Genomic DNA, 14,790 nt, shown 5'->3' with positions numbered 1-14,790 from the left:
GTTTTCCAATCACGAATTTTCTAGCACCACATGTGTTTATATTCATTACAACTCCTCCACCGTTACTTGCAAGTACACTACATTTCTTGTATATAGCCTCTTGGTAAGTTGTCATGTTCATTATGAGTTTTCATTGTTACTAGAGAATGAATTAATCAAACAATGTTCATCGAAACTTCAATATAAGTCCTTTATTCATATGTCAATTTCCATTTGGATGATTAGCGCCACTAATTAGCATTTGCATTTTAGTGTGGGTAGTGTATTCATTAATTAAAGTCTGGTTCCCTGCATTGTTCATTTGAATTCAAGTTCAAGTGTAGTTCGCTGTCGATTATTCAAGTCAAGTCCCCTGTGGTTCTTTTCATTCAAGTTCGGGTCACATATCCCTTGTTGTTAACTTGAGTTTGAGTTCAAATATGGTCTCCTGTAACTTGCTCAAGTCGTGTGCGTTTCATTCTAAATTTCGACAGCCTCCTAGCGTCTCCCTTTTTTAGGATAAACTACATGAGTCTTAGTATGCCCACCAAGTCAAGAAAAAATATGTATGGTCGGTATCGGTTGACACTACGACCATAGTCTTCAACCAGAAGGCTACGGGTATTTATATCTTACCCCGCCCTGCCAAAAAAAGTGTGCACAAGGCTCCCCACCTCTCCGCAAAGCGTTTCAATGAGCTTCCTCTCACTGTCCTAAGAAAGCACGCATGAGTTGTTGCTTGTCGCATTGTAAGGGCCGAAAATAGGACTTTGGGGATTTTAGGGATTTAGCGGTTATGCATGTGTGACTTGTTAAGGGTAACGACGAATAAAATGAACAAAAATATACTTTTTTTTTTGTTATCATTTTCATCCTCCTCATCATTTTTTTTTTCTTTCATTTTTTTTTCCTTCTTTTTTTTATCATTTTCCACTTTTTTTTTATTTCATGCTCCTCTATATATATTCTTGATTAATTATTGGGATTTCAACATAATCTTTATTTTTATCCCAATGCTTGAGAGGTTTTTCTCCTATAATTTGAATTTATTTAACTAAATGAAATATTTTTGTTAAGGACTTCGGGATAGCATATGTAGATTCGCGTGTGGATGTTTTATAACAATGACTAAGATAAGTGTCAATTTCAGGGCAAATTATTGCATCCGGTCACCAGATGGGTAGATAGGTTCGAATATTAATAAAATATTATTTTAAATTAAGCGCAGGAAAGGCGTAATTAAAGCACAGGTAAAGCGCAGGCAAATTGTAGGTAAAGCGCAGGCAAAGCGCAAGTCAAAAGCGCAGGTAAAGCACAGTCAAAGCGCAAGTCAAAAGAGCAGGTGGCATAACAAATTTTTATTGGATGTCCGAACCTATCCTCCATGTCCGGTGACCGGATGCAATAATTTGCACAATTTCAGGGTCATTGGTAGTGAGAAATTTAGAAGAATCGAGTGGAGGAGGTGAAGGTGTTAAGGATCCACCATGCTTTCCCGGTACTTTGATTTTGGAATAGTTTGGGAGTGTTTACTAAGCATTACATAATCTATATAATATATATAATTGTTATTATAACGATAACAATTAATAACTAAAAAAATCTATACCGAGAGGTCGGGTCTGGTGCGGCTTGCGAAGTGGACAGGGAGATCGGGCAATTCTTCGGTACAGGTCTGAGAGGGAACTCGGGAGGTTGAGTTGGCTTGCGGCACAGTAGAGGTCTTAGCTAGGGTTGTGTCGGCTTGCGGCACTGAGAGGTGGAAGAGGCGTTGGATCAGAGGCTGGAGGGAATCGTCCGGAGAAACAGAGGCGTTTGCGCGAGGAAGCTTGCGGCAGATGTTTAGGGTTGTGGGGTGGAAAAGATCTCGGCTAGGGAAATCGGAAGGCTGAACGTTTGCTCGAGTTCGGGTAATGCAAGGTGGAATCGGCGGCTAAGCTCGGATACGAGTCGGACAGGGCTTGGGATTCGTTGGCCTTGGCTTGAGGATGTTTTGGCTCTGACGTTTGTGCGTGGGAGGAGAAGAAGAGGCGTCAGAGTTGCGGCTGTTTTTGGGGTTTTCATGAGCCTGGGAGAAGAAGAGAAGAAAGTTCCATCTCCTCTCTGTTTTTAAAAGCAAGCGTAGGCATGCGTGGTATGACTGCAAACGGCGCCAAGTCGCAGAGCATAGGAACTGTAGCAAGCGGCGGGGATGCGTCTGTAGTAGAATTTTGGTATGTAATGATTTAGCAAAAAAAACATTTTTTTTTATTTATTTATTTTTGTCTTCTGTTTTGGAGGTTAAACAAGTATCAACTTTGTAAGACAAAGTTATGGTTTCCCTCATCCATTTTAATTACTGCAACTGAACAATTATTGTATGTATGCTGGGAATAGGTAATTTAGCACTTGAATCAACTCGGTTTTTCAAAAACATCAAAAGCAGTTAAGGTAATAAAAGATGGAACAAGAAAGTTTTCTTTTCACTATGGTAAAAAAAACATTAGACCCTCTTGTCATTAAAATAATTTAAAATTCACTCTTCATTTACTTTAATTAATCTATTCACCTGATCTTAATTATGATACTTCAATAATTGGTTCAATTCAATAAAAGGGAGCATTCACATCCAACTAATGCATCGACAAAATGATATACATAACCAAATTTGCAATTGCAATCATTGGTGCCTTAAACAAAAAAAGCTGAGCATCATTATAAGGATGCAGAGATGAGTGTTAAAAGCTGTATTTGAAAGCTGACCGCTTTCCTTTGGCTCCGAACCTGGTGTCTGTGCCTGAGCAGGATTTGTAAGATTAGCAACATCTGGAAGTGGCGGGTCGACCACATCTACAGGCCTGAGAGGAGGTGCTGGTGATTGAGCCGGAGGTAGGGCCTCAGGTGCAGCCAGCCCGGCTAGACCTCCAGCCTCTGCTGGTAAGATTGTGTAGGAAAGCTTCGCATTGAGGTTTGAGCATGGAGTCCCTGTAGAATCCAATTCATCAGTGAAAGTTTCATGTCAAAATTTCTACTATTTTAACACATCAACATACAAACATGATATGCTTCTAAATCTTATAAACTTCATGAGAAATAACATCACTCTTTAAAATTGATTTTAGGGCAGTTTGATTTCTTCTGATTGTTCTTTTTGTTGATTTATAAAAAACCTAAGTAAATATATGCATGTGTCATTCAAGCACATGAATAACTAGTATGAAAGATCATATGATGAAACAGCGACAAATATTGTAACTCAGAATTTAACTCAAATAGGATTTAGTAAAACTTGCAAATTCAAATTTTGTAAATCCTAGAGGTATTATATTACTATATAGGGAAATTTACATACAAGCCATCTTATACCATTCTATTTACATATCTAACACCTAAAATTTTAATATTACATGCATATCATCCTATATTATTTTAATATCAAATATACCACTTATATTTCATTCCTATCATTCATATACTTCATTTCTATCACTCATATTTGATATTAAAATGAACTATTTGTGGTATGTATGTAATATTAAAGTTTTAAATGTTTAATAAGTAAATAGAATAGTATAGGATGGTACGTATGTAAATCTTCCTACTATATATTGTCAGGAATGATAAATATTAAATCATGTTAAGTACTAATAAGTTATTTGGCAGATTTTTTCGTGATTTAAGTTTTATATTAAGGAAAAGAAGAGGTGTAAATTTCGTTAATCTTACAACATATACAAAAACAAAGATAAATATTAGTTTCCATTGACAGTGATATATGTAGTTTTGAGTAAAGCAAATATGATGATGCAATGGTGAATACTTACTCAAGTATGCTCTTGCTGTTGCAGGGTATTCAGTGATTAGACCATCCACACCAATTCCACCAACAAAAGTAGCAATTTCAACAATTGGATCTGAGAAGAAATCGTAAGCTATCGTTGTAAATTCATTTTTGAGCACCGATACATAAACAGATATATTTGATTTATGCATCTCCGTTGTAACGTCGGTGTAATGAGAAATGAAAGCACCATCATAAGCCATTAGGGACGATCTTATAACATTAATAGCATTAGCAAATTGCTTGATCTCATCAATAGTTGGCTTTGGTGCATCGCCAACTTGCTCTGGAATCAAGAGAACATATTCATAGAAGGTGTTCTTCTTCTTAAATGCTGAAAGAACTGAAGAGTCGTCAGATTGGATTAAAACTCTCTTTGTTTTGTCTTTGTCATAGCTCGCATTAGCCAATGCAGTTGAAACGGCATCGACTATACTTAGACCCTTCTTTGATGCTAGATAGGGAGCATTCTATAGATTAAAGAGTAACCATTAGATTTTTGATATTTGATAAGTTATCTAAAAAAGTGTCTGCTTTGATACCTTAATATTGATCAGGACACCTGGAACACTACTGTTTTTGGCAAAGGATAGGAATTCAGACAATGTCAGGATTTTGCCCATGTTCTTAGCAACTGGATTTCTTACCAACCCAAGTGATGAGTAGGGGCTAACCAAATTAGCTGAAAAAGGGAAATGAGATGTTTGAGACATTTTCATCTTTCTGCTTGAACATATAAAACAAAGAAAAAAAGAAGAACAACTCTTACGTTTCAAGCTTTGGATTTCAATCCAAGTGAGATCGAATGTGAAGATTCCAGTGTTGTTTTGGATCTCAGGTATTGTTGTAGACTTCGACATGAATTTAGGCATTGCGGTTGTGCTTCCTGAAAGATCTGCTGAGTCTAAACAAAATAAAATGGCATCTTTTGACATTTGAACGGAACAATCAATGATATCTGCACCATCATCTACTGCTTGTTTATAAGCAATATCAGTGCTTCCAGGATAGATTCCACTTGCACCGTTGTGAGTTATAACCAATGGTTGACCTGTAAACGATGTACATTTTTTTCAGCCTAAGTTACGAGCATTTACATTAAGATATGATTATGAATAAGAAAGAGAATTCCTGAACTTGCCTTCTCCAGAGAGAGCTTTGTTCTTGTTATGGGCAAAGCAAGCTGCATGTACAATATAAGAGAGACTTAACAAAAAGATCAAGTTCAAGGTACCTCTAAAGCATTGAGAATTAGGGGAGAATTAATTCAATCATTGAGAGAAAACAGAAAAAAAAAATCAACACACAAAGTACAGCAAGAATTTTATATAGTTTCACCCAATTGATAATAATGTATTGTCAAATCACTGTGTTGAAGTTTTCTTATTTTTACAAAATTTATAGTATTAGAGATTATGGGAGGCTTATGCTTCGTTTAATTGGTACAGCTTTTTTACAGCAACTTTCTAATAAAAAATTAAAAATTTTAAACTAAAAATTTGCTTTAAGAAGCAATAAAAAAGTCATCACAAACAAAAAACAAAACCTTAAGTTAATCATTAAGCACAAAAATAACATAACATAGAATAGAAATCAAAGCACAAAGTAAACCAAGAATTTATGTGTCATTGTCGAAACAACAGATTTCACTATAGTGGAGTTTTCTGTTCTTATAATCCTAATTTCTACAAACCCTACATAAAGACGACCCCTTTTTTTATATATACATAAACTTATGTGCCTTAAAATCCCAAATATGCCCTCCATGAAACAAGCAATTCGTAAATATTGCACATTTTTTTTTTATCTTTAAGATTACATCGGAATAGCAGAAATTTTTTATAGGGCAAAAAATAAACTCTACAACTTATAATAAACCTAAGAAGGAAAAGAAGATAACAAATTTCAAGTTACCAATAGCCTCTGATGCAGTGGAAGGGAAGTCAGTGACAACTCCATCAACAGAGAATTTTGAATTGTCAATAAACTGAAGATACTCATCAACTGGATCAAAGTTGTTACTGTAGCTTCCTGGAGCATCATTAGCAAATCCTGAAGCATAAACTTCTAGTCCAACTCTATGAGCATGTGTTACAAGGCCAGTGCTAGGTGCTAAATAGCCATTATGATCAACAGGCCATATATACTCTTTTTGAACTAAAATTCCTGATGCAAATGTCTTGATATTTACCAAGTCCTCAAGAAGATCTCCATATGTCTTGTTCGAGGCCGGCTCGACTGAACCAGCATCAAGGAACCTAAAAATGAGCTTTGGTTTTGTTTTCATGGAGCTCACATCAACATTCTTCAGGAAGTCTATTTCTGGTGATGAGATGAAATTGAACTGTATATCTTGAGAGGCTAGCTTTATAAAATTTAATGCATCTAGTTTATGTTCTTTGTAGAATGTGCTGTACTGCAAGACAATACAAAGGAAATTAATTTTTTTTTCACTAAAATTTTAATTTATTTTAAACTATTAGAGGATGGAATTACAGATACCTGCACATTCAGCCAAAGTTGAGGAGGTTTAAGGCCTTGAACATCATCAATAGTTGAGATTGGCATGACTCCATCAAATATGCTTGGCCTTGAATAAATGTTCTGAACCACTTCAAATGAATGAAAAAATATTAAGGCCATAAACAATTCTTATCACTCAAACATTTAAAGGTTAATTGCTTGCTATCCGATTTTTTGGATGTATTTAAACATGATTTATCTTAAATCCTACCAAATCTATCTGGAGACTACAAATCCTATTATCTTATAAATGTCATTTTAACTAACTTATTAATTAAGTTTAAGATTTATTAAATAATATTATTTATACAATTTAGGGTTTATTTGAGACAACTCTCTAGTTATTTTGTTTTTCAGATAACAATCACAGCTTCATTTGGCGATTACTATTTTATTGTTTTCTCATTATTTTTCATAAAATTTTGTAATGAAAAGCTACTATTTGTGTTGGACGTAGCTAAATTATTTTCTCCGTAGCAATTTCATAACCAATTTTATATAATGTTCATATAATGTTGCAACTATTCCAAGCAGACTATTAATGAACTAAAAGGATAAAATAGATTCAACTAATAATAGGATTGAAATAAGATTTATCAAAATTATACATGACTTAAATTTCTTAAAACTCTATTTGATAAGATCTAAAGCTAAATCCCGCTTAATTTCTTCCCAACACAGGATACCAAACAACCCCTAAAATTTTCTAAATTTTTTTAAAATAATAATAATAATCATCATCATGATCTCCCTGAAGATGCTTACATGTGACATTATTGAATAACTCTTCTGCTGTAAAGTCTATAGAGAACCATCCTCGAATAGGTTGCCCATTTACTTTGTAAGTGTTTCCTCTCTTTGGAAAAATACTAGCAATATTAGTAGAGTTATCAAGCCTCAGATCAGCCTTGCATATGCCAATACTATCTTTTGTTAACTGAAGGTCGCAGAATAGCACAACATTCTTTAAACTGCTCGGTGATACTGCAAACTGATAAGCATATTGGCTTGATTCTGGAAAGATGCCTGAGAATCCACCTCGAGCAATCACTAGAGGAGGATAACCTATAATTTTTTTGCAATCTTATTAAAAATATTCTCAAAGAATTTCTATCTAAAAGAAAAATAAGATGCTTTATGATCATAAGAATCAAAACAGAAAAAAAAAAATAGCAATTTTCATCATACCACTTAAGGTTTGCCATTTTTGGGGGGGAGGATTTGCAGGCTGAGCCAATACTCCATAAATGATGAAGAGAATAGGAAAGAGATAGGCCAACATTTTCAAAATATTCATCAAAACATCATCTAAAAATAAAATCTAAAACACAAATGGAATATTAGATTAATATAATATCCTTAAAATCGAATATGAAGATGAAAAAAAAAATTTAAAAAAAAAAAACTAACCATAACATGAAGAAAAAAAGCGGCTTCCTCACAAAATTTCATAATTTTATTTTAATGTCTAATATTTTAATGAGTCAAATCATAACATCAAAAACTTGCAGGCTGAGCAGCATCTCCTTGAAATGATGAAGAGAAGAGGAAAGAGATAAGCCACCGTTCTTTGAAAAAAAACCCTAAACAGAAAAATGAAGGAATAAAATGGCTTCCTTTCAACTCGAGGTGATGGAGAGAGAAGGTGTTTGAAGATGTTTGTCAATAATATAAATTTATCAAATTAAAAGAGCCTGAAAGAATTTTTGCCATAGATTTGTAACTTCTGGCGAAAAAAATAGGCCCTTTTTTGTTATTTTTACAAATCAACGGTCAGGCTAAATTTAGCAAAAAATTAGGCCGTTACAAAATTCATGGTTCTGGATGCTTCAAACAAAATTCAGAATTTTTATTTTAATTATAATTTATTAATAATTATAATTTTATTCATATTACATATATAATATCAATTATCATATTAATGTATTAATTAATTATTATATATCATAATATATAATTAATCACTATTATCATCTACATCTCTTATTTAATAGTTATATAAATAAATTTCGGAATAAGACTTTAAAGCATTCTTTAATTTCTACCGTTTTCCATCTTTCAAATATTCATTAATTAAGTATTCACTACATATAATTATTATTATTATTTTTTTTAATATTCATTACATGCATGAAATTTCTTTCATTCTTGCAGTTATAATATTATTTATTTTGTTTCTAGTTCCTGGCAAATAAATGATTTATAAATTATAGGAAGTGAGATCAAATATAGGGTGCAATTTGTATGGATTAATTAATCTGGAGGATGATGCAGAGGCGGAACAATCTATCTTTTATCCTGATAGTTTTACTTTTAAGCTTTTTTTTTTTTTTAAACAAATGAACCTACTTAGTTTCTGAAACTGATTTTCACTTGTACAGGGGGAAACAGTCAGGTTAAATGTTTCCTATGAGATGTTATCCATCCTTCACTTGATGGCTACATTATGCTCTTTTGAGGCCAATCTTTTACTTCTTCCTAAAGCTTCTGTTGATATTTCTCACTCAAATGACTACTAAAGGTGTTAATTATATATATACTAGTTTTATTGCACCTCTCTTAAATGCACGTGAATAAAAATTTAAAAATAAAAATTCATGTTATTAATATTTTAGTTATATTATCATTATTAAAATGAAAGAAATATTATGTTTATCACTTTATTTATTTATTTTTTTTGCATGTGCATTAAATGCAATTCATTAAAAAAAATGTTTTACCAAGGAAATTAAAAAAAATGCATATTTCACATTATTAGTCTATATAAGAAACCCCCAAACAAGCCGAATTAAATTCAAGTTTTGTTCATTATTTAATTTATTAGTAATTTTTTCAAACTAAAAACCAATAAGAAATAGAAAATACTTTTCTATTAAACCTACCAATCAGATAAGGAGGTGAAAACTAATTCCATGCATATATTTTGTGAATTAGTTTTCAAAGTCAAAATGAATAAAAACAAATCTAGCATTCCTAAAAGATGTTTTCTACCTAAAAATAATCAACTAAGCCTTGGTTTATAGATTCAATCATTTGCAAGCGTATGCTAAGAGATTCATACCTCAAGAAAAGGAAATATTTTATTTGCAATGATTCCAATTAACAACCTCTCACAATGACCACCAAGCATTACTACTTTGAAGCATGCAAATAAAGAATAATATTTAGATTCAGTAACAATTTCATTTAGAAAATTATAAAAATATTCACAAGTTATATGCTGCCACAAAAGTAAAAAGTACATAAATATGGCCATATATCTCAACTTAAAAAATTAGAATCTTTAGAGAGAGAAACATTTTATACCTGGTACCACGGGCAGGGGCGGAGCCAGGATTTTTTTCATGTGGGGGCACAAATCGTTGAAGTAAAAAAAAACCCTCAATCTTAAAATTTTCTTTCGAAATACCTTTCCATATCTAATTTCAATTAAAATAATATTAACAGGGTTTATCAAGTAAGGAATTCAAAATCTATTCTTTGACGGCTCAAGGCCATAAAATCATATGTCCAACTAAGCCAAAAAAATATATGTGAGAAAAAAAATTTAACGCTACTCTAATAAGAAGCCGTCGTGAACAGGCTCGCTAAAAAGCTCGACTAAGAAGCTCGATTAGAGCTCAATTAGAGTTTTAAAAATAAATACAATTAAATCTACTAATTTATTTATTTTTTACTAATTTAATATTTTTAATTTTAACAGTATACATTAGACATATCTCTAACTTTTATTTTTAGTAATATAACTAATTAATTAGAATTATTAACTTAGAAGAAAAAAAAAGTGACTAAGCCTGAAAAAAAAAGCCTTGTCCTCCTGCTATTTCCTGCCGATGTTTCCCCTTCCCGCCTAAGTATTCCACTCACAAGTAAAAAAAAAACCTTTTTAGTCCCACACCGTGAAAGATTAAAATATTTTGCTTTATATAATAAGACACCTTGATAAGATAAGTTTGTGTGTTATATGGTCTCTGTAGGGAGGCGGGTGGTTGTGGCTAACTAGCAAGTATTATGATCCAATTGTCTCGCGGTCCGCTCTTTTTGAGCTCAAATCTGTTCACTATAACAGGTCTCAAACATTCAATTTTTGAGCAAACTCGAACATGCTGAAATATAATAATACTATTTTGAAATATAATAATACTATTTTGATTTAATAGGTAATTAATGAGTCATAAATATATTTAATTAGAGATTATTAATAAAGTCAGTGGGGGCACGTGCCCCCATGCTGCATCCGCCCCTGACCACGGGTGTCGAAAGCGAATGAAAGTGTTGTGATTATTTCATCCATGACATTCTATGTCTTAATCAACAGCATTAAATCACATAATCAACATCCATATATGCGCTTGCATTTTGAGCAAAGCTTCACAAGAATACAACACACATTTATCAGATTTACTAAATCCTACTTGAATTCCTAAGAACCTTCTTGTAGCCAAACAACCTGTCATTCTTATAGAAAGAAAACATAAAAAACATACTAAAATTGATCAAATCTAGCACAAAGCATTATTATAGGATGCAAAATTTTAGATTATAACAAAAATGAATTGTTACAGGTAATTCTTGTTATAACAATATTATATGCATTTGCACACAATCTTTTAGTTTAATAGCTCTCAAAGTATTGAGGACAATATACCATTGATTCCTTGTCTCAAACTTTTATTTGCATCCTAGAGCCCGGAGAGCCACAGACATCCTCTTCAAAAGTCTGACTAAATGAACTTTAATGAAATATGATGATTATAAAACAACATATTTTAAGATAAACTTTTTCTCAAGTTAATTTGAAAATTTTCACCCAAAAAATTTTCCTTGGAATTACAGATCAGAAAATCTTGAGTAACATAATACCCTAAATATATAAATTATAATGTCAATGACTAAAAAAATTAAAAAAATTGGAGTAAAAATGAGAGGTGATGGCCAGCATGGAACCTCCGTCTGTTGAAGAGCATGCACTTGAGTAGTTAAGGCTTAAAAGAATACTCCCATCATCCACATATGCAGCATTTGGAGGCTTTCTTTGTTGAAATGGTCATACATGCTAAAGAAGTAGGAATTTAATCTACATGCAAAATTCATAAGTTGATTGGAAGATCTATTTATAGCATTTCAAATATACTATTAAGTAAACTATATCCAAGCTTATCATTCTGACTTTCAAATCATTAGCACCATATCCCATGAAAAAAAGTAACCAGCTTATTATAAATCATGCAAAATCTAAGAAAAATAGGACCTTAGGATAACTGTATCAAAAAATAAATATACTAAAAATATTATTATTATTATTATATCAAAAATATATCATATTATGATATTATATTCTCATAGCCTTGTATTTTAAAATAGTATGTTATCTAAAACAATAGATGAAATTTGAACTTATTCAATATTGGATTAATTAAACTATTTAATTCAAGGTTTTAATAGAAGTCTTAATAATCATGATTGAGTTTATAATAATTGTTCATTTTCCTTCTACTATAGTAATTTTTTTTTTTCGAATGACCCTCTATTTTTTGAAAATGATATGTTGAGAAAGAAGAGAGTGAAGTTGATCTAATCATAATGTGTTGATCTAAAGGTTGTAACAAGCCTAATTGAATTAAAATAATCTTTATATTTTAATACATTCACATAAGTAAATATTAATAAATACCCAATGTAAAACTAAGTTAATTATTTTCTAAATAAATGGAATAAATTAATAAGCCTAGTTCAAATGCATGCTAGTGTATTTCTAACATTAAAATGGCAGTCAAATAAATGCATTTATCCAATTTATTTTGAATTTATATTATAAATATCATTCTAGAAAAATAAAAGCACCAATATAACTTTGATTCAAACAACTAATTAACTCATCAACAAGCTAAGTTGAAATAAGTTATTCAAGAAGTAAAGTTTATCCCAACATGGAATTATGGAAACAAATTAATCACTGACATGATAAAATAAAATTAAGTTTTTTTACCTTTTTTAAAAGAAGTTTTTAACATAAGGAATTTGGTCTTATAATTCTAAGGTTGCCTTTTCTAGGTTTTCAATTAAATTTTGATAAATTTGGCTATATTTGATCATTGAATTGGGCTTTTCATCTTCCAAGCTTAGAAGGAAGTGGTGAGCAGTTATTTTGTTATCTTATTATCATAAAGAAAACAATTAATGAAATTTTTGCTATGTAGGAAGTACTTTAAAATGAACAAATTGGGCTCTTCAATAGGCTTCCTTCCCAACAGGTCATGAAGAACAACTTGAAATGCATGGAATTTGAAAAGGAAGCAATTATAATATACTTATCAGGCTAATGTAACACTATTAACTTCCAAATTTAGTACAATTCTCAGTATTTGGAAAAACAATGGTCAATTTATGATTGTTTAATATAACCTTGATGAAAATTCAAAATTCGATAAACTTAAATGAATTAGTTCATAAGAAATAAATTTATAAAAATAATTTTAAATATTGTAAATAAATTTTAGAATGAGCTGAAGTGATGAACTACAATAATCTATATAGAAATTTCACTTTCATTTTTACCTTGTTTGTGTGGGGTATGAGTTCCTACAAAGCTTTCATCTTTTCAGCAATTCGCTCTCTACAAAGCTACACATGTGGTAATGAAAAAAAAAATTAATTAAACAAAATTAGTGAGCGTATATAGGAGTCTTATATGCTCGTTTGTGAAGTTGAATGAAAATTTTATTATCTATAACATGTAAAATATTCACTATTGAGCTCGTGTAAATTTGACTATTAAATTTTCCATATGATAAAATATTTTAAATTTATTTTTTTAAGATAACTAAATTTGAAAAATAATAAATAATTGAAATATTTTTAATTGATAAAATATTTAAATTTTTTAAAAATTTTCATTTTTTTTCATTTATTATAGACAATATAAGTGAAAAAGATAGGAAGAAAAATTTAGATCAATTTGTTTCAACCAAAAAAAAAAATTTGTTATCTGTTGATTTAACACTTATATTTATTTTTTTAATTCCTTTATTTATACATACTCTAACAATTAATAATATAATTCATTGAAAATGTCATGCAACTGTGACATTAATAAATAATTTTTAATACCACTCTAGCAATTATACATATATACTATTATTATAAAAGCTGCTTGAATTCTCTTCCATAGTAAATCCAGACCTTTCATTTTATTTCTGAAAAACTATCATAACCTTTCATTACATTTTTTATTTTTAAAAATTATAAATTTTGCTTATTCTAAATTATTACAGGCATTAATTAATTATTTTAATTATATTATATTAATTATCATGAGTACAAATATTGACTATTTATTTCTTTAAATTTCAAAAAAAAATTCAGGTTAACATCAACGAAATTGGCTATCCCGAAATGTTGGATAATTATTATAATTAATTGGTATTTATAACTATATTTATTATTTAATTAATGCTAATTATTTTTATTAATTGTGACATATTTACAAATATACATCTCTCCAAGGAGCTTATGACATCATTTATGTTAATAGTAACATTTTTTTTATATTTATTTATTTACTTAAATAGTAACATTAAGTTTAGGTTAAGTGCGGTGATTACATTAAAAATTTATTAATACGATAATTTTTTGTTCTTACATCTACAACTCGATTTTTTTTTATTTTACTTTTTCAATTGTATGAGATCATTCCTATTTATTTACATATAATATAAAATTTAATAACATTGATATAACATGTCATAAATTATTTTTAAATTTTCATTATTAATTTCTTATTTTTTTTAAATTTTATTCACATGTATATGAGCACGTGCATTTATACTAGTATAATTAAATGCACCAATTGATTCTTACATAAATGTAATTAATGTAAAATAAAAAAAAACATCATGCATTTGGGTGAGGTTTAATGAATTAAATGCTCCAATTGATTCTTACATAAATGTAATTAATGTAAATAAAAAAAAACATCATGCATTTGGGTGAGGTTTAATGAAAGGTTAATTACAATTGATTCTTACATAAATGTAATTAATGTAAATAAAAAAAACGTTATGCATTTGGATGAGGTTTAATGAAAGGTTAATTAACAAATAATAAATAAATCAAATTAAATTTATAAATAAAATGAAAGGTTGAGATTCATCTTTGATAAATTAAATGAAAGGCTAGGATTGCATTTGGGTGGAATCCCAAACCACTTTTATATAGTAGTATAGATATATATATATATAATTCAAGATAAATATGCTACTTTTATGTAAACTAAAATAGAAAATGCTCTTTATGCGTTGTCATTTTCTCGAGGCAATAGTTTCTATTCCTTTTTTAGGATAATTTATGATTTTTCTTAGTATTTCTTCATCTCTTTGTGCTTATCGTAGAAGATAACATTAGATCAGTCATAACCATAATTTAGTGGCTTTAGGAATGACTATCACTAATCTAAAGCAGGTTAAAGT

General features: G+C 30.2%; 1 protein-coding gene across 1 annotated transcript; it reads right to left on the bottom strand.

Moving 5' to 3' along the window:
* Positions 1–2,638: 2,638 nt before the first annotated feature.
* LOC110113814 (glycerophosphodiester phosphodiesterase GDPDL7) lies at positions 2,639–7,604 on the bottom strand. The gene is made up of 7 exons (XM_028693407.1): positions 7,511–7,604; positions 7,135–7,387; positions 5,670–6,252; positions 4,941–4,982; positions 4,342–4,866; positions 3,783–4,269; positions 2,639–2,943 (listed from the first exon to the last, which is right to left on the bottom strand). Exons 1-7 carry the CDS (start codon positions 7,602–7,604, stop codon positions 2,639–2,641), a joined length of 2,289 nt encoding a protein of 762 aa, XP_028549240.1.
* Positions 7,605–14,790: the final 7,186 nt, after the last annotated feature.

The sequence above is a fragment of the Dendrobium catenatum genome, unplaced genomic scaffold (genome assembly GCF_001605985.2).
Source record: "Dendrobium catenatum unplaced genomic scaffold, ASM160598v2 fragScaff_scaffold_273, whole genome shotgun sequence".
Taxonomy (NCBI): Eukaryota; Viridiplantae; Streptophyta; class Magnoliopsida; order Asparagales; family Orchidaceae; genus Dendrobium; species Dendrobium catenatum.
Note: the sequence above shows the minus strand (reverse complement) of the source record. Positions and strands in the feature narration are given on the sequence as shown.

What these genes read in the sequence shown, in the direction of transcription:
- LOC110113814 (XM_028693407.1), bottom strand. Translation starts at nt 7,604, where the DNA reads ATGTTGGCCTATCTCTTTCCTATTCTCTTCATCATTTATGGAGTATTG. An exon ending in TTTCCTTCTTAGGTTTATTA is followed by an intron (nt 4,983 to 5,669) that starts TAAGTTGTAGAG and finishes TTGTACATGCAG; the next exon opens with CTTGCTTTGCCCATAACAAG. An exon ending in GTGTCCTGATCAATATTAAG is followed by an intron (nt 4,270 to 4,341) that starts GTATCAAAGCAG and finishes TTTAATCTATAG; the next exon opens with AATGCTCCCTATCTAGCATC.